The sequence below is a fragment of the Hyposmocoma kahamanoa genome, unplaced genomic scaffold (assembly GCF_003589595.1).
Source record: "Hyposmocoma kahamanoa isolate Upper Pololo Valley unplaced genomic scaffold, ASM358959v1 62, whole genome shotgun sequence".
Taxonomy (NCBI): Eukaryota; Metazoa; Arthropoda; class Insecta; order Lepidoptera; family Cosmopterigidae; genus Hyposmocoma; species Hyposmocoma kahamanoa.
The window spans coordinates 5536846-5561584 of NW_020653850.1; the positions used below are offsets into that span (position 1 = coordinate 5536846).

The 24739-nt window shown below is 35.1% G+C and overlaps 1 protein-coding gene across 1 annotated transcript; it reads left to right on the forward strand.

The window, feature by feature from the left end:
- The first annotated feature begins 325 nt into the window (after window positions 1–325).
- On the forward strand, window positions 326–24349 carry LOC113229861 (transferrin). Its single transcript, XM_026463548.1, has 15 exons — window positions 326–455; window positions 2167–2269; window positions 6781–6920; window positions 10323–10441; window positions 15023–15182; window positions 17647–17804; window positions 20761–20965; window positions 21074–21242; window positions 21413–21539; window positions 21734–21918; window positions 22574–22661; window positions 22742–22820; window positions 22898–22999; window positions 23800–24062; window positions 24147–24349. Exons 1-15 carry the CDS (start codon window positions 395–397, stop codon window positions 24237–24239), a joined length of 2052 nt encoding a protein of 683 aa, XP_026319333.1. The 5' UTR covers window positions 326–394; the 3' UTR covers window positions 24240–24349.
- Window positions 24350–24739: the final 390 nt, after the last annotated feature.

Sequence of the window (24739 nt, forward strand, 5' to 3'; positions counted from 1 at the left end):
ATGTGGAGCATCACAGTAAGCATACTAAAGGTTTAATCTGGCGTACAATCATAAATTAGTATTTACTTTAAAAGTTTAATATCTTTTACCTTAGTAAAATCTCAATAACCACATAAAAATGTAATATAAGTTTTCTACTTATACATTTAGAATGCTTTTTTACAAAGTGGAGTGCATGCAAATTATTCCCGTTCCACAAAGCATTGGAGGGAAAAATAAATTAACCCTGATATATATACATGCTCGCTACATGGTATCTATAATTTAAAACGGCCAGTATATTGTTGTAGCGTCCATTACTCTACTGTGGCAGTAAGGAATATAAAAGAATGATCAGTTGTAGTGTCGCTTAGTCTATACGTGATATTGTCAGTGGTCGCCTGTGCCTGTGACCATGACTTTGAGACTGGTCGTCGTAATACTTGTTTTTGGCTGTGTTTCGTGCAAGAGTTCATGTATGTTTTTATTCATATATTTTTTTTTATTAACACGTCCTATGCATTGTTCATAGCGATGTAGGTTTTGTTTAAGTTTTCATATTTTTTTATAATTTGTTTCTTTTTTATAAATTGTATTATTTAAAAAAAAAATGGTGAATTAAAACACAGCTGCGCTAGAGACACAGAGTTGCTCTAAGACGCTACAGTACTGAAATCGTTCGGGATATCGTCTCTAGACGCCTGACAAATAAAATATTTAGTACTTTATGAATTTCTTACCTTAGAGTCTAGTTAAAAATTCTGACTTACATATTTTTATAAACACGTAAGTAAGTGTAGGTTACTTAAAACGTTTTTAACATGGTCAACTAGTTATATTCAGTAAATATCTAGCAATACAATAACAACACCCCTTACGAATTCTTTAACAAGAGTCTTTATAAAATATACTATAAGATTAAATTAATATCTCAGTCTTTGATATTGTCCTTAAACCGAATTATTTTGAACGTTGCTTCTAATTATTTTCCTACTGGTAATTTTGGGGTTAAAGTATTCCTCTCTTAATTTATAGTCCAGACAGTCAAATTATCTCCGTTTTTCTCTGGAGACTTCAGATTGTTTAAATCCGTTGAATACAATAACTATGCAAAGTTGGAATCAATATTCACTGAACGAATGATGGCGTTTTCGTGTAAGTTTCATTTTAAATCGAAAACAATGTTTATAAAAGAATATTTCTATTCTGTACATAAGAAGCTTCTCTCATATACCAAAAAAGGTTACTTTATGGTATTTGCCTAGGTGCCAAGGCTCACTGTCGTCCAAGCCATAATAAAAACACAATAAGTCATACATTATTTCAAGTATCCTTTTGACCTGCATACCTCGATTAAAACATTACTCTAAAGCACTTGGAGCCCGATTTGGGCACTATGCTGGCAATCCAAGAGTAAAAAACTGACGATAACATAACAAGTATGACTACCAAGCGGTTGGGTCATGTGTGTGTGCCTTTTCTCCTTGTTAAACACCGATTTCTTAATTGAACTTGTATGGAAGTGAAAATGTTGGCGAATTAAGCCATATTTTTTAGGACTGTCTGTCTATGATCAGATCAGTTCCTTGTTCTTCACATATTGACGTACCCTTCGCTCCTATTATCCAGTTGTCCTTGTGTATATGTTTGAATGGAGATTGGTTGTCCATACAAACATACATCCCTTATTTCACTCCTTTAAGATTTTTTTTTTGAAATTTGAATATTACGCGATTATAAACCGATTTAGATAATTATTTCTTGTTGGAAAGAAGATACCTCAGTGTTGGTTCCATTTAAATTTGAAAAAAATATTCTGCCTCTAAGGGTGGCAAACTAGGGGATGAATGAAATGAAAACCGGATTCATCCGGTTTCGCGCAGTTTCCGATAACCGATTTCAATAAAACTTGGCAAATAGATGTAATTCCACGTACTTTTGAGGACGGTTTTTTTTAACAAAAAAGTTATTGTTTAATCACTGCACTAGTTTGGTTGTCCCAGACACACTTTCGTGTGCTGTCACCTGACGGCACTAAAGATTTTTTGTTTGTGTACGACCTTTGTATTAATAATTATACAGACAGTAATTTTTCTTATCTATACATATATACTAATTTTTTTTTTGCTGTTCTGTAAGCATGTGTAAGTAATAACATGATATAGTTATCAATGTATGCATTTGCAGATAAAATATGTGTGCCACAACAGCATCTGAAGGCCTGCGAGGACATGCTCCAAGTGGAGACCAAGAGCAAAGCTGTACTTGAATGTGTTGCAGCTAGAGATAGGTAACGTTTCATAACTTTTATTATAACCACTTGCGTAACTATGCATCTATATTCTTAAATTGATCTATTTTCACTTCAACCTCAAAGTACGTTACGCGACTCAAGAATTTCGGACCATCCAAATTTATTTCTATAACAGCAATACGCCTAAAACCAGTATAATATCATTGCCTAAAACAGTTTGCCAAGAATGTATCTGTAAAAAAACCGGAGAACAAGGTAATATGTGTAAAGTAATTGTCAAAAGACGCAGACGTTTTTATTCACCAAATCTAATGATGTGTCAAATCATACCAAGGGGCTGGGTCGTTAACTGGTAGCAATGGTATTGGCAGGAGTATTTTTTTAGATATACCGGGCGTCACAAAATATGTTTTGTATATCTAAAAAAATACTTTAAATATTGTAGATAAGGTCTTTTGTTTCAGTGAGACATTATTTTATTTTTATAAATAAGTAAGAAATACTACATTCAACGGTTTTTTTTGCTTGTCTCATCTGGGAATGGAACCGATCAAATGGTATCATAAAAAATATCCATTTTTATGATACCGATCCAAAGGGTTAATTACAAGGATAAATCACTTATAAGTAACATAACATTTTAATTTAAAGGAACACCGTTAAATTATAAATCTTATTCATACAAGAAAGAAACTTTCATCAAACAAAATGTATTTAAAGTATTTGCGATGAATTTATCAAATTTTCAAAATGTGATCCGTCTTCTTGTATGCAAATTCTCAATCTTTCCATAAGTTCACTACCTATAGATCTTTTTATGATGGATATTCGAAATAATATACTTCAATTCCGTTTTCAATTCATCCACACTATCGAATAATAATAATAATAATAACATTTATTTTCTCTTCCACAAAATACATATTATAGCTATCAACAGTTTACACGTTAGATTTTGGTAAGGATAATTTTGTGGGAGACTGATGCCTAAACTAAGCAAAAAAAATGCCTGTGCGTCAGGCCATAGGTTTCCACCTCTCAATATCGACAATAAACATATTAGAATTCGTTTCCTTAAACTTAAATGTAAAATTTCATGATATTCCTATATGAACCGACACTTTATAGAAGTTATTGATAATTAAACAGTGTTGAAATATTCTATTGAACTAGTTAAAAAAATTTAAGACCTCGGTGATCCCAACTGTTGATATTGTAGACGCTAGATAAGGAGGTCTGTCGGTTTCAATTCCCTGTAGACAATTTGCTCTTGGTGTACCTATAAATATCACATAGAATTCCCTAGTGTCCGGTCTGTCTTCACAAATTTAGGAGGATTCGTCTGCTCACGTCAGAGGTTTAGGACTGCCCTCGTCGTCTTTTGTACAAAATCAAGTTGATCTAATATTGAATTACTGTCAATTTGGTAAGTCTTTCTTTGTGGCCAGTCAGTCCTCTGGTTATCCATGGAGGTTGTTGTATAGCGCATTACATATTTAACACTTTCAAAGTATATTATGCGCAGCTGGCATCAAACAAAGAAAACAATACAAGTACAAGTATGACTTGATACCTATAAAGTACCGAAGAACTTGCTCTGAATAAAACTACAGACAAAGAGAACAGGGTATACTGAGCTATATTTCACGGAATAATTCAGCAACTTTCTAACTTTACGAGTTCACGCCACTGAATAGAATTCTCTCTGCTCTAACGTTTGTTTTTCAATGTTCGAACTGAAAACGATGTGTACTATTTTCACGTTCTGCATTTATGTTGTTATTCCTACGTGCCTAGACTACGCACGAGAACCACACATACGAAGGCTACACAAAAATATAATTTTATTCGCTAAAATCTTCATGTTGAATATAATATGGAATATTCGCAGTGTTCACGATATTCGTTTTCCTCAACTGATAATTTGATTTTGCTCTATCTTGAGTCAACTTTTGTATGATTTGTTAACCGACTTCAAAAAAGGTTCTCCATTCGACTGTCTTTTTTGTGTATGTTACGCGGTTCCTCCGGCGTGTGTGAACCGATTTCGATAATTATTTTCTCGTTCAAACGGAAGTACCTACCTTATAGCGTCAAATTTAAAAAAGTATTACTTTTACACTCAGGATGGCAAATTAGGTGATGAATCCGGTTTATTGGATTCAACCCGCTTCAGATTAACCAATTTCAATAAACCTTAGCAAATAAAAAAGTTAAAATTATTGGAGAATTGAATTCTATTCACAGTTGTACTTTTAAAGAAAATTGTAATTTATTTCGGACGACAATCTACAATTATTTACAGCCTGACTGAAGCCTATACAGTATAGGCTCTCCAGTAGTTTGCTCCATCAACGACGATTTTGAGCTAGTCTCACTCTTTACTACCTGCAACAAGAAATCACTACCATATACCATCGTGTTATCTTGTAGATAACACGACTGTATATGGTAGTAGATACCGGTTTTACTGTAATTAGCGATGCCGCAGACGTCTGTCGCAACCGCAGATGATCCTCATATTCTTAAGTATCCGTTGCCGCATCCGACACTCGCATCAATCGATGCAATTATAGCGAGTACCGATCGTTTTACAGGTCACGACAAGATCGTCGGAAGCAGGATTCTACTCCCGTCCTTTGTCCGATTTCGTCAGAAACAATTACTGTCAGATAAGTAATATTCGACAAAATTAAAAGACGCATGATGTAAATGAATCTTCATGCTTGACATTATCTTATGATTTGGTCGGGTATTACTTATTTAACTGTAATTGTTTCCGACGGATGTCGGACAGAGAATAGGCCAACTGGAGGGTGATTCACGTAATCAAACCGTTACGATATCGTAGCGATTTAGTCGTTGAACTGCTTTTTCGTATTCACGTGGGACGTCAACGAGTCCAGGTTTAAAATCGTTCGATCCAAATGTAGTTAAAGCGTATTCTCGTATAAAAACCGAAGTTAAATCGACTCTAAACGACAAGTCATACGTATTCTGCTAAAATTTTGATAGTTCTTTCAATAGACTTTCGACGATTAAACATCAAATTTCACAATCCAAGATGTCGTTCATTAGCCGTTACGTTTCGATTCTACTCAGGTCAACGTTAGTTCAAGTGATACGTGAATACCCATTTTGGACAGGGCTTCGATCGAACGACTACGTAACTTCAACGATAGTTTGATAGCTTGAACTTACGTGAATCGCACTACTGGCCCTATCAAAGCGCTTGTCGAGTACTAGTCCTAATTAGCCAATAAGGGACCGAAAATTCGGCAGCGTGTAGAGCAGGCAAACGACCTGACTTATATGATTTCATTCAACTTTAAAACTTTAAGTAATGATAAATATCATAATATTTCTATACCTTCTATCTTCCGTCTCTGTTGTAATTAAATTATGTAAAATTATTATTTTTTATTTACATAAATGATAATTAAATGACTATCAAATCTACAATGATCTATATTTATTATGAAGAAAAAAAAATTCACACATCCGCATCAGCAGATTTCAACGATGAAATATTCGCATCAGCGTCCGCACGTCGTCATAACCCTTATAACCCACATCTGCGGCATCCTTAATTGTAATAATAATTTCCTATAATATATATTTCCATATTCATGAATAACTTACCTCATCAACATCGAATTGGTATAAAGCTCATAAAGTATGTTAATACGTTATATATTTTCCTTACTTGGCTGCCCGATTAGTTGGTACAAAATGGACCGTCAATTAAGTCCGCTTCTATGATCAAGGAAATGCACACCCTTAGTGTAATAAGGGCCCATCTGCAAAATTACAACTTTGTTCAGAAGCTTAATAGTTTTACGAAAGAAATTAATCGGTAACTTTTATGCTTAAATTTAAGTTATAAAATTTCACATTGGCACTGTTAATACAATAGTACATTAACTCAAAAAATGTAAAATTTCAGGATCGATAGCAAACTAATTACTTACTTCACGTGAATTTATTAAAATTTATATATAAGTTAAAGTTTGTTACAGACACCTAAACAATTTGCTACTTGCCAAATATATTTAAAAATAAAAGGGGAAAAATAGTTTTATATTTTTGAATAAGGACCTGTTTTGTTTTGTCTAGAAATTTCTTATAAAAAATTTGTCTCATTAGGAATTAAGTAGGTAGGTATCTTTTTTGATTGTTCATTACAATATTCTAACGACGATTTTATTGACATTGAAATTTTACGTCCATCAATAATATAATCTTGAATTTCACATATTTTGAGTTACAACTTCATTGTAATAGCAGTGTAATATACTAACTTGATTCATGTAGATCGTGTTATAATTATGATTTTCATGTGATAAAAGCACTTTGGCTTTATTTTAAACAAGGATACGAAGCAAAAATTCATTAAGCGACGCAACCAAGATATCAAATAACCTAATAAGTAATTATTGAAAATGTACCTACTAATTATAGCCATATCTCATTTCATAATCTTTGTATAGTTTCTAGAATGAAGGCAATATAAAGATGTAATATTTCGTACAAACTTCTTAAACCAGAATGGAGTGCCTGAGCTACGTGCAGCAGCGCCAAGCGGATTTCGTACCAGTAGACCCTGAAGATATGTATGTGGCGTCCAAGATTCCCAACCAGGACTTCGTTGTCTTCCAGGAGTACAGGACTGATGAAGAACCTGATGGTATGTTTTTTTATGATACCAAGTGACGGGACGAACAAGTCGTGCGCCTGATGGGAGGCGACACGCCTGTCCATAGCAGTTGCAGTGCCAGTCACAGCTTCGCAAAGATCTGAGGGGCACTGCCACCTCGCTCGTCACCCTGACACATAAGTCGACAAGTCCCATGTCTCTGCTCATTTAGGTATGTTCGCAAATACAATGCAAATTTTTATACTTGATGCCCTACCTGTTCAGAAGGCACGTTTAGAACTTTAAATTATCTAAGTATGGAAGCAGAAAAATGTAGAGATCAATATTAGGCAAATAACAACTAAATAAAATCGTATTCAAATAGGATTGAACCCCAATTGAAATAGTACGGACGTGGTAATGATATCGTAATAGTGTTGACAATTGGGATTTGAATTTCCGCGAACCCTCTCAAAGTCAATCAAAAAAGGGTTTATTTCCCAGCAATTTGCGAACGAACGGAATTCCGTGTCGATAATTGTGAAGACTCTCTCGATAACATGTGTATTATACGTTTAAGAACGTCATCCGTTAAAAATGCTATAAGACACACGTTTTATAATGATACGTATACGTATAAGGTTATAATAATTGTGGTTAGTTAACAATGGGGTTCATCTTTTAATTATATCATTGTTTGAATTATTGCGGCCGTACTAAGCGTATGTCGGAAACAGAATACACGATCGGTATGGACGTGGTATTGATTGATATTGGATGAATGTTGACAATTGAGGTGAACCTCACCGACACTTACACATGTATATGAATTAATGCAGCCTTACTAAACGTGCATTCTACATAAAACACATTTGCTAATGATGTTGTAATAATAGTTGTTAATTGCTGTTGACAGTTGACAAGTGGGATTTATCTTTTATTTGGATTACTAAGGCCATACTAAGCGTGCATATTCTAAATAACGTACACGTTTAGTATGGAAGCGGTAATTATACATGTTAATAACTAGGTTTGAACCGTTACTATTTATTAACGCACAATTTTACGCAAATGTAAAGTCAGACCTCAATATAAAATACCCTCGTAATATATAAACATCCCATCACACAATAACATATAACGTAGTTTTCATCTTTACATTACCGGTCTTAGTAATCAATTTCCATATTAATACATATTTCCATATTAATTAACGCCTTTCGCGGGCCGTAACACAATTTTGATCTTGTCATGTCTTCACGTTGCTACCTCAGTGGTAGGTACACGTACTTTTATATTACACGTTTCGTTATACGCATTCAAAGACACAAAACTCTTTCCAAAATTCAAAAATACTCCCACTCGTACACAGACATTGACATTTTACAGATATGACTTTGTTTGCTGCATTACGCAATTCTAAAGTTTGAATGGGAGAAAGTTTATAACAATGGACGTGTCTGTTGGCTATGAATTGATCAATGCAAAGTTCCACACGTGTGGAAATGTTTGCAGAGTAAATTGGTTAGCCATGTTTGTATTCAATTACGTCACGGCATCGAAACCCTACTTCCACCATCTAGATGCGAGATTGAAAGTTTCATGAAAATACAGTACCTCTACGAAGTCTATAAATGACACGAAAAATGTTGTGTAGGTACCTGCTTATAGAAACCGAATTAATTGGAAGCGGTTATTATACAAGCGCATCTCATATGTAACAAAGGATATTCATAATAGAAGTTAAGCTCCTAGTGAAAGAATTCGTCCAAAGAAGTACTGTCATCTTACCAATTACAAATGGCTTGCAGTGATATTTTGAAGGTTACGTTTGCTGGTGAAATTATAAGCACATGAGACTTGTCAACTTGTTTCAGGGTGACGGCCGCAGTGGCTCAGATCAGGGTGACGGCCGCAGTGGCTCAGATCAGGGGGTCTATCTTGATCTCCATCCAACATCCGTCCGAAACAATTACTGTCAAATATGTAATATTCGACAAAATTATAAGACAAGTATCAAGTATGTAGCTTCGTTCGCGTCACGCGTCTTTTTATTTGGTCAAGTATTGCTTATTTGGCAGTAATTGTTTCGGACGGATGTCGGGCGGAGATCGAGAGTAGACCCCTAGATCAGATCTAATAAGTCTTTGGGGTTTAAAGCTCTTAGCGGCACTATAGTTGTTGATGGATAGGCGTGTACGTCGCTCGCCACAAGGTGTAAAACTTGTTCGTCTCGTTACTTGATATGTTAAAATACCGTAAAGAATTGTGAATCTCGGGAATGAGGCTATTCATACCGTACGAGTATCTGTGCACGGCTTTAGTAATACATAGAAGTACAAATATATTTTACTTGAATTGCATTGAACAAAATCTTGCTTTACTCCAAGCAAGCTCTGGTATAGGTAACTAACCAGACCATAGGTAACTAACTACGGAAACTGCCAAGTTCGAATGCTAGCATTCTTCTTTTTATTTAAGAGCTGGGTCCTGTCGATATAAGTAATCGCTAACCATCTCTGTTCAGCCTCTTTGTGTTCTTTATACAACACATTACCTTTTTCCCTTTTTGATTAAAATAACTTCGTCTAGGTGTCCGCCTTCCCGTCTTTCCTTTGATCTTCCTTCCTATATTAATTCAAAGAAAACTGTCTTGCCGTATCAGACGCCCACACATCTTTTATGTGCTAGTATTAGGGTAGCATAACAAATAATGAATTCGATAAACACATTCGGATTTGTGATACATTCATCGTTTATTCATTGCTGTATCGTTTGAATATCAAAGCCTTGTGTATTGGAAACCGATATGAGCAAGGAATTTGCGGAAACCAATATTGTGTGAGCATTCGTACGAGAAAAATTGAAGAATAAGCTATTCATATGTATTGTACAGAATGGGGAAATTTTGATAGTAATACCCCTAGTCTGAAAGGCAATTTTTAGCGCTGCATAAAAGCAAACCTAAAATCTCCACCTAGATTTTACTCGAAGCAAAGTACGGGCTAAGTAGTCCTAAAGTATTGTCGACGTGTAAAAGTAATCTTTTACCAAATAAAATGCTGCAAAGAGTTGCTTGTCATTACTAGTAGAGCTCTTTGTGAAAGAGTTTGTCCAGAGAAGTACTACCAGCTAACCTATTTCTGCCGCCAAGCATTAAAGTGATCATTCCTGCATTCCAATTTTGAAGGATAATGGTGCTGGTGAACTTACAGGCACATTGAACTTGTCAACTTATGTCTTAGAGTGACAAGCGCAGTGGCAGGGCCCCTCAGATCTTTGCGATTTAACGTTCTAAGTGGCTCTGTAAGGCTCAATCCACACTGGCGCAGAGTCGAAGCGTCGCGTCGCGTCCTGTTTTTCCCGACAGAAAAATGGAGCATTGAAATACCTCCCTATTGTTGTATAAGTAGATATTGTTACTTTTTACTAACTGTGAAATTTTATTTTCAGCTGAATTTCGATACGAAGCTGTGATAGTAGTCCACAAAGACTTGAATATCAGTAACTTGGACCAACTGCAAGGATTGAAGTCTTGCCACACCGGAGTGAATAGAAACGTCGGATATAAAGTAAGGATGTGTTTTACTTTTTTAAATATTTGATTTCCTTACGTTTACATGCCTAGAGATGAACAATGTGTGTGATATAAGTATGATGTTTTTGAATCCGTCTACGATTATCTCTTGAATTTTCATACAACTATCAAAATCTATCAAAAAAAACCGACCTCAAAAGTTCGTGAAATTATATCTATTTGCCAAATTTTACTGAAATCGGTTACCGCAAAGTGCGCGAAAACTGATTCATCCCCTAGCTGGCCACCTTTAGAGGTGGAATATTATCTTCAAATGAAATGGAAACAAGAATAATCATCAAAATCAGTTCATAAATTATGATGTAACAAGAAAATTTAGTTCTTAGGTTTTCGCGATTGTTACACACAGGAAACGAAACTATTTTTCCGGATTTAAGTCGCGTATATTTGTTTTTTGGTTGAAGTCAACAGGTCCCATGGTCACGACCATGGGACCTGTAAAGGGCCCGAAACGTCGGTTTGTTTGATAAAACAAATATACGCGATTTAAATCCGGAAATTTAGATTAAGGCTAGATGTTAATTCTTTGCTCTTTTACTCATGGTACAGTTGTCTGGCACTTTATTATACATTATAATACCTTGATTCTTTTCCAATGGTTATTTACACTGTAATTTTTATTAGACAATAAGTTGAAATATACAGGTAAGGTACAATAAAAGCTTAAATACCAGAAACTAAAACAAGGATAAAAATGATGTCCCCGCGGCAAGGTGCCCAGGATGCTTGCAGCGTTCCCCCTTTATATAGTAATGCCTTGGGCATGGTAGCCGGACCTTGAGTTTCCCAGAGTCTACTAATTTTTTGGATAAAATTTAGTACATATGAAGGGCACCGGGAACCCATGGGCCAAAGGCTGTAAATAGGTAGTCGAAGCCAAGGTCCTAGTACTTATTACTTTGATTGGATATTGATTTTATACGTAGTGTATATAAAGTGTGAATTTATTTCACGTCATCAAGCAAATATGATAAATTAATCTCTCTCGAACGATGTTTTTATGAATGTAAAAGATTTTCGAAAAAAGGTATTGGTCTATAGAGGATTATTTGCATTGAGTCGCATATAATAAACCATAAACCCCTTATACGCAGTTGTCTGGCTTTCCGAATCCGGTTTTTTGTTGTTTACTTTGTGACAAACATTTAAAAGCTCAAACAGCGTAATTTTAAAAGTCGGAACTTTTAACAGCAATCTCTCTATCTGTTACGGAGTTTCCCAGTATTTAATGAATTTACTTCCAAGAACTGCATTTTAAAAATCGATGTTCTTGTTTTTCAGTCTTTATTTAACTAGGGAATTTGTTGTATTTTCACCTAAATTTAGAAGGTACTTAAGTTCCAATCCCTAAATTAATCAGAGGCTTACATTGGCACTGGTGGAATAAAAATGTTGTTTATTGGAATTGTAAATTCACACGATCTGTTTGGAATATATTTACATACATTCACCCGCTGACAAACGTGTGTTTTTTTATGATACCAAGTGGTGAGACGAACAAGTCATGAACCTGGTGTTAAGCGACACTCTGTCCATAACAGTTGCAATGCCACACAGAGCTTTAAATCGCAAGGATCTGAAGGACGCTGCCATTGCGCCTGTCACCTGGAGACTAGTCCAATGTGTCTGTAATTTGACCAGCACCCTTACCGTTTATAACCGGAACGCAGTAATGCTCACCTTACTGCTTGGCAGCAGAAATAGGTAAGGTGACAGTATTTACCTGGACGAACACTTTCACAAGGTGCTCTACTAATACTGCTGTGCATGTCGCAAATCCGTAGTTGAGTACTATATATGCCGACTTGGTACTTGGTACTTGGTGCAACGGGCTGGTTTCCGCAACTCGACGACAAAGCGCCTATACAACTGACCTGTGTGTATTGTATATATGTGTGTGACCTCTGTATATTCCAAAAATATTCTGTATTTATTGTAATAAAGATAATATCACTAACGATGAGGGGCTGTTCCATTCCGTGGTGTGGAAAAATCAGCAAACAACTAATTACAAAACAAAATGAATCACATTTCATCGGTAATTAAATATTAAATATATAATTTTTCAATTTTCGTAATTTTAGCAAAGCTGTAGTTAAAGTGGACGATTTGAAGTGAAACAAATGACGAATTCGGGTTGGCCCACCGGCGCGTAATTTTCACTGTAATGATTTGGCAGAATAGTTTTCAAACAAATTAAATGACATTTTGTCTCTATTTCTGGTTATATACTCTATGACACAAGATCAAGAGTCTAGGACTAAAAGTCCTTGAATGTTTGAATATAATTTAAAAAAATCAGTAAAACCACAGTTGGTAAGCTTGAATAATGCAAGTGCGGTCATGCAAATTTGAAAATATATTTGCAAGACCGCACTCGCAAAATTGTATAAATCTATACGTGTCTCTTCACGTCTAACATTAATTCAAACGAGACTACGTGACAACATTATTCTGATATAATGTAGGTAGGTATTGGATTCACCGAATACTGTGAACTTGATACACCTGTGTCAGTTGTTAAGAGGAGTGGTTTAGGTACATTTATAAGAAATCACTAGAACGTTACGTGATATTTAGTCATTATGTATACAGGGTTATTTGTAAAATTCTGGCAACCTCGCCGGATATATAATATTACAAACCTCACAACTTTGGTTACATGACTTTTTATAAAACATAATGCCACGCAGAGGTCCTCCCGAGCAGGTAAAAATATTTGTGTGGCCAACATTTTGGCATTATATAAATACAATAAAAAATATATTATAAAAAATATAAAGCCTATTGACTGACAAGTTGTGCGCCTGGTAGTAAGCGACACGCCTGTCCATAACAATCGCAGTGCCACTCGAAGCTTCAAATCGCAAAGCTCTGACGGGTAAGCCAGCCGGCCTCATGTATTTTATATTCGCTTTCACGCTATTTTTTAAATTTGTTGTTCTGTTTTGTAAAACCGGGACACTTTTAAGTATTTTGGGGAAAGCGGGACACGAAGCCTTAAAGTGGGACTGTCCCGCTCAAAGCGACGTATGGTCACGTTAAGTATCGCCCAATAGGTACTTTTGTAGTATTGGTCTATTAAATTATTGTTAGTTCTACATGTATTTCGATCAGATGCGCTAAGTCTGTTGCGTCTTTGAAAGCTCTACGCAAAGGTCTTACACTCTAATTATTATTATTTTCTCTTACTCTTACCTGTTTTAGATTTTCCGTGTTGTTATTATTATGTTCTGTATCCTCTAATCTTACTTTCATTTTGTGTAAGCATGTTTTTTTTTTATTAATTTTATTTATTTAAGTATTTTATTTATTTATTACTATTATTTTGGATATCTATTCTCTTGTTTTTAAATTGTCTATGTGCAATATGTGTTTTAAACACGTATTATGTTGCGCCCTCAATTGATTATTATCTCACGGTTTTTCCTGTATCCGAAGATCGCCTGAAAGAGATTGCTATATAGCAATAAGGCCGCCTGTTGTACCTGCCTTTTTATTTTTTGTATTATTTTGTATTTGTCCCAGTGTGCAAGAAAGAATATTTGTATTGTATTGTGTTGTATTTTGCATTCAAAATGAATAAACGTACTTTGTACTTAAAAATCTTTTAAAGAATCCATTAAGCTTAACCTTATTTGTACATGTTTCTTAAAAGCGAAGAATTCCATATTTGTCCATCGTATTTTTATAATACAAGCTTATACGGCAACAAGGTTTGCTTGGAAATATATTTAAAAACTTGTTATTTGTTCACCACGAGCTCTCAACCTTTTTTTAAAGCAGTTTTTATGCAACACGAATGAAGTATATCCTAGTCTAGATAAATATCAAGCAATTGTCTTGCTGCAAGTAGATTGTTTATGTCCATGGTGCCATTGTAAATATACAATTTACATAGATAAGTATATTAATCCGTTCATGGGCAGTACTCAGACAGGTTTATACTGATCCAATGTAAAATGTACATTGTAAATCATTGAATTTTGTCAGTACGTTGTTGATACTTCTTTATGGAAAAGCAGTAAGCGGCAACTACACAGAAAATACTTGAAAATCCCACTGTAAAAATCCCCTAGGTTTTTTATCCATACAAGGAAATCAAGACAGTGGTCACTATTATTTTTATATTGGTTTTTTTTTCTTTTTGGAAATACTCAAAAGGTTTCTTATCAGCCGCCTTTCGTATGAACTTACGTTTAGTACGTATGATGAAAGAATTCGTCCAGAGAAGTACTGCTTTCCTTAACCATGCCTGCCGCCAATGTGAGCATTATTGCATTCCGGTTTTGAAGGGTAATCGTGCTAATGAAATTACAGGCACATGGGTGTTATCAATCTTCTATCAATGATCTTTGCGATTTAAAGCTCTGAGTGGCGCTGCAACTGCTATGAACAGGCGTGTCGCTTACCACCAGGTGCATGAATAGTTATCGTCCAGGTATCATAAAAATAAAACTCTCGATATGTATAATTAATAAACCTAACACCTGTTCACTACCTACCATTCACTATTACTAATCAAATCATTTTAATTGCTTATTTTTCTTTACAGATCCCATTAACAATGTTAATGAAACGATCAGTCTTCCCCAAAATGAATGATCATACTATTTCACCTAAAGAGAATGAGCTCAAGGCTCTATCAACATTCTTCAAGAAGTCTTGCATTGTTGGGAACTGGTCCCCGGATCCCAAAACTAATTCCGCTTGGAGTAAGTATTTCTGTAGGCCATTTTTCATTTGTCTAGACGGTTGCGTCTTTAAACCGTAGCAGAAAAAACAACCAACAAAACCGGCAAACTGCCTCCGTGGCCTAATGGTTACCATGCCGGACTGCCACGCAGAGGTCCCAGGTTCGATTCCCGGGCCGGGAGAAATAGTTGTATGGCCCACAATTATTTCTCTCGTGAGTTTGGATGTAATTTGTGGTTGTCTATGTGTGTGTCCATGGCACCCGCGACACAGGGTTTCCCTAGTGCGGGGCTATGTTGAGTGTGTGCGTTATTTATTTATTATTATTTAATCTCTTGGATTATTGACACGTCGTCGTTACAATGAATGAACGTCTAAAGATTTCAAGTCAAGTAACCAATACATAATAAGTCGCATTAGTTATTACCTCTTCCTTATAATTCCGCCATAATGTACCTTTGCATATAAATCGAAAGCAAAAGTTCCCCGATTTGTTAATATAGGTGCAATAGGGCGGTGTACGGGACATAGAAATAATTAATCTTAATTTGACTATGAATTTTTAAGAAATAATTTGACTACAATAAATAATGTAGAAAAATAATAAAAATGTAACATAAAATTATAAATGTAAATAAATAACGTCTAAGGTTTTCGCGATTGCTACGCATTGGACATTTATTCAGATCTAGTATAAATTGTTTCTATTTCCTTTTAATTAATGAACTTCATTTATTCTTCTAATCGTGTCGGTGGCATACATTATAATGCTTGCTATCATGGTGAAAGGATTTCCCACTCTGCATTAAGTACTAGCGCTTTTTTACTAATTTAAAATCTAATTAAAAATAACTTTTGTAACTGTAGTTCAAAATAGGATGGTATGCATTCGTCGATATGCGTGTTCCCATACAGGTAGTATTCCTTACTTTGCTATATTATTATGTGATGGTTTCTCATATTATCATAAGTCTTATTTTATTTAATAAATTTTAAATTTTCAGTATATCGTAATATTTTTTGTTACAAAAAACGAAAGCAAACCTTATACCGCTGCAATGTGGTCGCTTCTTTTTTAGAAAACTAAGTAAACAACTCGAATTCGTCGTCGTTTAGCTATTGACCGCTAGACGGCAGCACATTGATTGAAATTTCAATATGAAATTAGAATGTCGTAACTTGCAATAATAAATATTCAACGATATGCCAACGGAGTAAAGTTGAATTTATATTAATAGTCCAGAATTTGTTATTTCTCTAAATTAGAAACTACGACCAATCATCATCAAGATTTCGTAGTGTTTCAAATTATGAATAAGTGAGTTTTGGGGACAGCGGTTCTTTCAGTGCAGTAGCGAAGCCGTCGTAAAGACTGCGTATGCTATTGCGAAGCAGTCGCCGTTAACTTTACGTCTTCATTTTGATTCATCTTCGACCATGCGATGCAGTCGTACAGCGGCTCGGAAGACTACATTTCACATTAACTTTTCATCGCCAACAAATTACCCATCTGCTCTACATACGTAACAAAAAAAAAATATTTTATAATTGTTTTCTGAAAGTGTCTGGGCAACAAATTTAGAAATAAGTCGGGATCAGAGCCGCCGCTTCTAATTAATCAGTTATGCATTAAACTTCCAGCTTCACTGGAACCCGGGTATAATGCCATATTACAAATAAACTGCGTTACAAGAATCTAAGAGCGATTTATGGCACTAGTTAAAGTTGAGTTTACGTGAGATATAAACAAACCGTTACATCGGCTACTTTCTTTTAAAAATTGTGATGAAAAAGAATGTCGTAATTTAGTAATGGAGCCAAAAATCAACTTATAGTTAAGGTTACAACGTAGTTAAGTTATATATTTAAGTTCTACATTAATTAAAATACTTTGAATATTTTATAGAATAGTGATCGAAAAACTGATTTTCCGTGAGATCAAAATACGTCAGGTGATATGGAAGTGAAATGCGCACTTATTTTTTGATAAAAAAAAAGCGTCTATTTCGGGTCTCACTTCACCTTAATGAAGGTCTTTGGCTTAAAATTGTATTGTAATAGTCTTAAGACTATTACAATACAATTTTTACAATTTTCCTTGTGAAAGAGTTCCTAGACAAAGAGGTAAGTTCGTCCAGGGAAGGCAGTACTTTCCTAAACGAACTTACCTATTTCTGCCGCCAAGCAGTAATGTGAACATTACTGTGTTCCGATGTTGAAGGATAAAGGTGATCGCGTAATTGCAAGCACATGGGATTTGTCAATTTATGACTCAGGGCGAAGTGGTAATGCCCGTCAGATCTTTGGGATTTAAAGCGCCGACCGGCACTGCAACTGCTATAGACGGGCGTGTCGCTTAGCACCAGGCGCACGACTTGTTCGTCCCGCCACTTGATATCATAAAAAAATCTGCTCCTGCGTACGAATTACAGAATAATTAAATTAAAATAAGGCCATTTGCACACTTTGCTTTTTCGTTTCCAGAATCGCAGTACAATCAACTATGTGCTCTCTGCGAGGACCCACAAAAATGCGACTACCCAGATAACTATAGCGGTTACGAAGGAGCTCTGCGTTGTTTGGCTCATAATGGAGGCGAAGTGGCATTCACTAAAGTCATCTATGTTAGAAAATTCTTTGGAGTAAGTGCTACTTTTAGTACTTACTTTATATCCTTGGATTTGCCGTTGTCAGATAAAAATCCAAGTTTATATTCTTTATTCTCCGATAACGAGAATTCTGCACTTATATAACATTCAAATATAACTTATCACTAGGGTCGGCGGACTAAAGGACATAGGTCAAAAAGTACTTCATTTTTTTATATATTATTATAAGTATATTTTTTTTGTGTTGTTCATAATGTTTAATATGTTAATGATAAATTTGAAAAAGACGTCACTAGAGTTTTAAGTTACAAATTAATGAAGTATCGTCGTTTTAGCTTCGTATCGGATCGGAGGCTACCACGAAACGCGAAACGTTTACGAAGATGGTGGTTTGACATAACATCGGGGATAGAGCAATTACGCGTAACTAGCTTTTGATTATGAGTCTCCATTCCCGAAATTTAGTGGCCATATCAAATCCGCGTAAATGTTGTGGCAACCAAATAAGCGTGATTTATTGGAATTTATTGTTAGACGTCGACAACATATATCAAAAAAATGAAAGTAGTAGCCATTGATAACAAAGTAATAACGTTAAATCCCTCTACTGTGAAATTTGGTTTGGAGCAGATACGGTCACTTTACCAATACTACATAAGCGGCTTCGCGCTATCCCCGACGATAAGTACGTACGCCGAAACGTCAAATTACAGCTTTCCTATCGAATTTTGAAATTACTTTTGCATTCACAGTTTGTGTGATTTTAGAGTTTTCAAGATGCCGATGCTAGTAATCTGCATTTTAGGTATCGTTGATTCAATAAAATAAATATAACAACATGAAACTGTTATCTAAACGAGTTTATGATGTACTATAAACGTATAAGGTTCCGAAGCGGAAGTAATCTTTAATGATAACAATAATAATGGCTATTCCAATTGCGGTCGAACGTCTATCTGGGATTATGACCACAATATTTGGCTCTCTCCCTTTCCTTCTTAAATTGTGGAATTAATTTCGACCGAGAGTATTTCGATGCTTGCGTAGAAATATGTACACGATACGTATAGTATATACGGATTTACCTAAGCTCTCATAATGATTGAATTCGGCTACGATTTCGTCAACGGTCCTGTTTTTCTGTAACTTTTAAATTAAGAAAAGTGACAAGTTATGATCGTAGGTACATAAAATGCCCATGAATGCTTCTATGCGCAAGAACAAAAACTGAACAATCTTCGGAGCCGTCGTAAAAACAATGAATCATCTTCTCTACAAAGACGGAGCTAATCAACTTGCGAACAATACCCGAAGGGTCAAAACAAAGGACCTTTAATCTCAACTAATGAGATGTTTGACATTTGCCTTTTATTACAGGACATAAGATGATTTTGTAATATAAACACAAATACGTAGGATCATTATTAATACAAAAAAAAAATCCGGCTGGACTCTTACTTAAAAGAGAACCAAGAAATTCGCAAGGTCTGCTAGTTCATTCCGTTTCTCAGTTGGGAGAACGTTAGTCACGGCATGGCATTATAATAAACTAGTAGATTAATTTTACAAAAATAATTGAATTGTGGTAGTAAAATATCGTGATATTTAATAAACAATATAGAGGAGTTAACGGTCAATTTATGATGGCGATAATCTTATATACTTATAAAGCTATATTGTAGGTATAGTTTCATTACTAAGAACAGGTCTGACGCAGTTACCTATCAGTGGTCTGAAATGACATTTTCCTGAAATAACGTTTAACTCGAAAGTAATTTTGGGAGGAAAATGTTTTTTTCTTTTAAACCTAACTTAACCTAACCGAACCGAACCTAATCGTGTCTTTCCGATAAACATTCAACATATCCTGAAAGAACAACTGTTTCGTTATAATTCGGTTTTCGGTGTAATGAAAATTCGAACAAACGTTATTTCGGACAAAAAAATTTTCGACTTTGTGAGAAGTTACCGTCTGACGCTGGTATTTGCCGTCATATAGGTCATCTCAAAAGAAACGCTGGTCCAATGTGACTTGACGGCTTCATGGTCCGAGAATTTTATAAACCATATATCCTATATGAAGGTGTTAAATCTATGTTTCCTTCTTTTAAAACAAATGATAAATGCCAAATTGGAAATTTTGAAACAACAATATTGTTTTAAGAATAAATAAAATATCACACCGAGTTCTTAGGTTTTCGCTACTGTTAAACGCTAGAAATGAAACTATTCTGGTCTAAAATTACGTATATCACTTTTTTAAACAAACCGACGGTGTTTCGGTTTCTTTTTCGGGTGTCATGTTCAGTTTTAAGGCTAATTTTAGGCGGATTTTAGAACCGGAAATAATAGTTTTATTTCGAATAAAATGTCATAATTACTATATGATTATTTTACACAGCATTATACTTTACTTATTTAACTATATACTTGCCTGAAATCACATGAGCCGATTAATCTCTTTCTGTGTTATCCGGAATATAAGAGAGGGTGGCAGACGCTACTAATGATATATTCTAGAATTAATTAGAAAATATTTTGACATGATTTCAATAATGTACTTTGCTTATTTTAACAGTATAAGATGTGTTACGGGCTTAATTCATTCGACATTTTTTGCATATCAAAACTTTACTGTTTTCCAAAAATTATCACCTAGTTCAGGGATGGAAGTATAGCGCCACCTGACACTGTTGTCCATCCATGCCATAATTACGGATCGCGTTTCGATGCTCTGAAGGCGATATTCGAACAAAATTTAACAGGTTGACGTGCAGTCGACTGTACAATAAATTATTACTATAATTTCTAAACTACTAATGGTACTAAAAGTGTGATCATGATTATTAATCTTTATAATTCCAATTAGATCATTTGCACAAATTATACATTTTGGTTCAATTATTGTCTAAGGATGTGTGTTGTTCCACCCTAAAAAATCTAATACAACAGTCTTTATCGTTAACGTAACCATGAATTGTCGTTTCAGCTCCCGGTAGGAACCACACCAGCTAGTCAGTCTTCAGAGAATCCTGACGATTTTAGCTATCTTTGCGTAGATGGGTCTAAACGAGCAATCAGAGAGAAAGCTTGTTCCTGGGCGGCCAGGCCTTGGCAGGGACTTATGGGACACAACGACGTCTTAGCCAAGCTTACGCCCTTGAAGGAAAAGCTCAAACAGTTGGCAGAGAGCGGTATACTTTTTAAACTCTCAAATCAAATTTTGAATATCCTTCGCCATCATATAGTTTTTGACATCAACTTTATTTGGCAGTATTTCATGTAATTACGTCACTTTTCAGGAGCCGCACTCAAACCGCAGCCAGAATGGTTTGTTAAGGTCCTTGGTCTATCTGACAAGATTCACTATGTAGCTGATAATATCCCAATCAAACCTGCCGACTATTTGATGAAAGCTAACTACACCGATGTCATTGAAAGAGGTCATGGTCCACCAGAACCAGTTGTCAGGTAAGTTAACACAGTTCAAGGTATAGAGAAACTGGAAATGCATTAAATTCATATTATTTTTAACCAAAACTTAGTTTATGAACAAGTGCTATCGTCCTCAAAAACTACGTCAGTTCATGGCGAACAATTTACATTTGTATGTATAAAATCTATATTTCGTTTATCCGAAGACTCTGCGTAACCTCCAACGTGGCTCTGGCTAAGTGTCGAGCAATGTCAGTTTTCGCATTCAGTCGAGACATTCGTCCGAAGCTAGACTGTGTTCAAGAAGCGAGTGAAGATACCTGCTTAAAGAGCGTGAGTATCAATAGCTTTATTCGACAGTACCAGTTAATACGCTGAGGTTAAGATTGAAACATCTTGATGTTTAGCTTTGTTATATTGACAACATTGCTGATATCGTTTGTCTTAAGGCAAGAGGTAAACTTTAGAACCCAATACTTGAACGAGAAAAAGCACTACTTTTTTAACTACTAAACCGTTTACTAAAGGTTCAAGACAACGGAGCAGACCTCGCGGCAGCGGAAGATATGAATGTAGCTGGAGCAGCTAAAAAATATAACTTACATCCAGTATTCCATGAAGTTTACGGAGAAAAGAAAATGCCTAACTATGCTGTCGCTGTTGTTAAGAAGGGTTCACAATATACGAAAATGGAAGATTTAAGAGGAAAGAGGTATAAAACTTAAATATACAATAATATCCATTAAAGTTTCGATGACAAAAGTCCAAGGTAGTGACCCGTATAGCTCTTGTAGTTTATCTTGATCTAGTATTTTATTTGAAATAAATCGCACTGTTAATACAATAGTGTATTAACTCAAAAAGTGTATTTTCTCAGAATCGACGAAAAACGAATTACTTGCTTCCCGTGAAATATCTGTATAAATTGATGTATAGGTTATTTCCTACTTACCAAAAATACATATTTAAAAATTAGAGAGAAAAGGCCAGAACTAGCTCACATAAAGCGTGTCTAATTTTGAGTTAAATAGTTAAGTAGATATATTTTAGTTGTTTTTTACAATATTCTAACGCCGGTTTTATTGACGTGTAGAGAATCAAATTTTGCGTTCAACAATGATATAATCTTGATTTTCACATATTTCGAGTTATAACACTATTGTAATAGCAGTGCGAAATATTTTAAATGATAAAAATACAAATGCTTATTAATAAACAGCAACCTCTGAGTTTCTTACTCATTCTTTTCAGGGGAATCTGCCTTAGGAATGAGTAATCGATGTAACGATTTCAACGTGTAATTTGCTTACCTATTAAATAAAGATTATTGAGTTTAAGTTTGAGTTTGAATACACAACTTGTTACAGATCTTGCCACAATTCGTTTGAATCATTCAGTGGTCTACATGCTCCGCTATTCCATCTCATCAACAAAGGACTAATTAAAAATGACCAAGTAAGTATTTCAAAAATTCATTTACGAAATGAAATGGTAAAAATTTCAGAGACGATTTGTAATTTCAAGTATGTTTTCAGTGTGTGAAGAATTTGGGAGAATTTTTTGCCGGTGGCTCATGTTTGCCTGGCGTTGATAAGGCTGAACATAATCCATTAGGTAGGTGGTAATAGTATATTAGAACGAAGACAATAAACTAACATTAAATCGATCTATAAACTAATCCTTTTTTATAGGCACGGACGTGATGAACCTCAAGAAACAATGCACAAGCGATACCGACCACAGCCCATTAAGTTGTATTGAAGGAAATCGTGGTGACATCGCCTTTGTGTCAAGTAAGTCATTGTTCTAAATGACCTTTAAGTCTCAATATACCTCGATAGTTACGATAAATTAGGACATAGTGGCATAACATACCGCAGTACTGTAGGAAATTAATTATCTTGCATTTGGAAGAAACAGTGAAAGAACAACACAAATACGAATTTAAGTGATGAGCTTTAACAACTGTCGAAAAAAAATCTTGTCATTTACATTCATCGTTAGTGTTCCGATTATTTAACAATTATATTCTGTTTGCAAAAGCCAAAATTTCTTGTATATACCCTGTATATAGACTGTCACTCTCGTCTAATGTGGCAGAAGCGTACTTACAAGCGTCCGACCCGATATCGCTACGACCACCCATCTCCGACTTCCCCGAGTGACATCATCATTAAGTCTTTTTGAATGTAGACTCTCGGTCACAGACCCTATTTTGCCAAAATATCACCTTTTGCATGACCAAATATTGTAATAACAAAACGACTTCTGATAACTTCCGTCTTTAGCGTGATTAAAATAACCAACCCTCAACCCCGCCCCCATTATTCTTATCAGAGGCCACCATGATCTTTGCTCGAGATAGGTAGTTTTCACGTGCAGTCAGTCGTCTTTTCTCTTGTATTAGTTCATGTTTAAGTACTCACTGACGTCGAAGTTTATGTGAATGTCTAAACATTCACAGAAGCAACGACGTCAGTACAAATTAAGTCTCGTTTTTACCAATAATTTATCATTGTGCTCTACCGACCGACTTATTTTATTTAGCATGTTCATACCTGTTATTGTTAGTAATCATCAATTACCTTTGCAGGTGCTGATTTATCAAATTACGATTCGTCAAAATACGAGCTTCTCTGCCTAAACCGCGATGCCGGTGGCAGGGATTCTCTGGATAAATTTGACACTTGCAATATTGCTATGGCGCCTTCACGCACCTGGCTTTCCGCGAAAGATTTCCTGTCAGACGTGTCTATTGCGCACACACCACTGAGTCTTGCGCAATTATTATCCGACAGGACGGATTTGTTTAATATTTATGGAGAATTCTTAAAGAACAATAATATTATTTTCAATGTAAGTCTTTGTAATCCGTCCATTTCTTTATCCTTAGATACGCTCTTAAACTTTAGATGTCTTATTCGTGTTATTTTCTTCCAGAATGCTGCTAAAGGATTAGCAACAACAGAAACATTAGATTTCGAAAAGTTCAAAACTATCCACGACGTCCTTTCTAATTGTGGAGTTGCTTAAATACGCCTTATTTTAAGTCCTAATCTTAGTATATACTGACTTACTAACAAAAAAACACATTCTGATTTTTCAATTTGTTACATCACTTATAAACAGGTTGAATACATTAAATAAATACTATGAATAAGTACATTTTCTTTCTATTTTCAAGGCTGCTAATAACGTAGCAATATGGGTAGCTAAACCATGTGTTTCATATCCGTACGTTATAGACTCTCACGATATATTATGTGGGTCCGATTCCTAAGCCGTGTTCGAATGATGCTGGAAGGGACTTAACAGAAAAAGTGTAGCCAAAGAAAAATGCAGGAGAATAGACATCGACTGGCTCGTATTGCTCCTCTACTCATACCCTGACATTTCTTGATCATTGATCAGAAAACCGTCTGAGATATTTAATAATCTGAGATAATTAATAATAATAAAATAAAGTTTTATTTTATTTTTTTTAATCTGTGTTATATTACAAAATTTAAAAAGTGGGCAATAGTAATTCTAAC

What these genes read in the sequence shown, in the direction of transcription:
- LOC113229861 (XM_026463548.1), top strand. Translation starts at nt 395, where the DNA reads ATGACTTTGAGACTGGTCGTCGTAATACTTGTTTTTGGCTGTGTTTCG. An exon ending in ATAGAAACGTCGGATATAAA is followed by an intron (nt 10,442 to 15,022) that starts GTAAGGATGTGT and finishes TTTTCTTTACAG; the next exon opens with ATCCCATTAACAATGTTAAT. An exon ending in AAGATACCTGCTTAAAGAGC is followed by an intron (nt 21,540 to 21,733) that starts GTGAGTATCAAT and finishes CGTTTACTAAAG; the next exon opens with GTTCAAGACAACGGAGCAGA.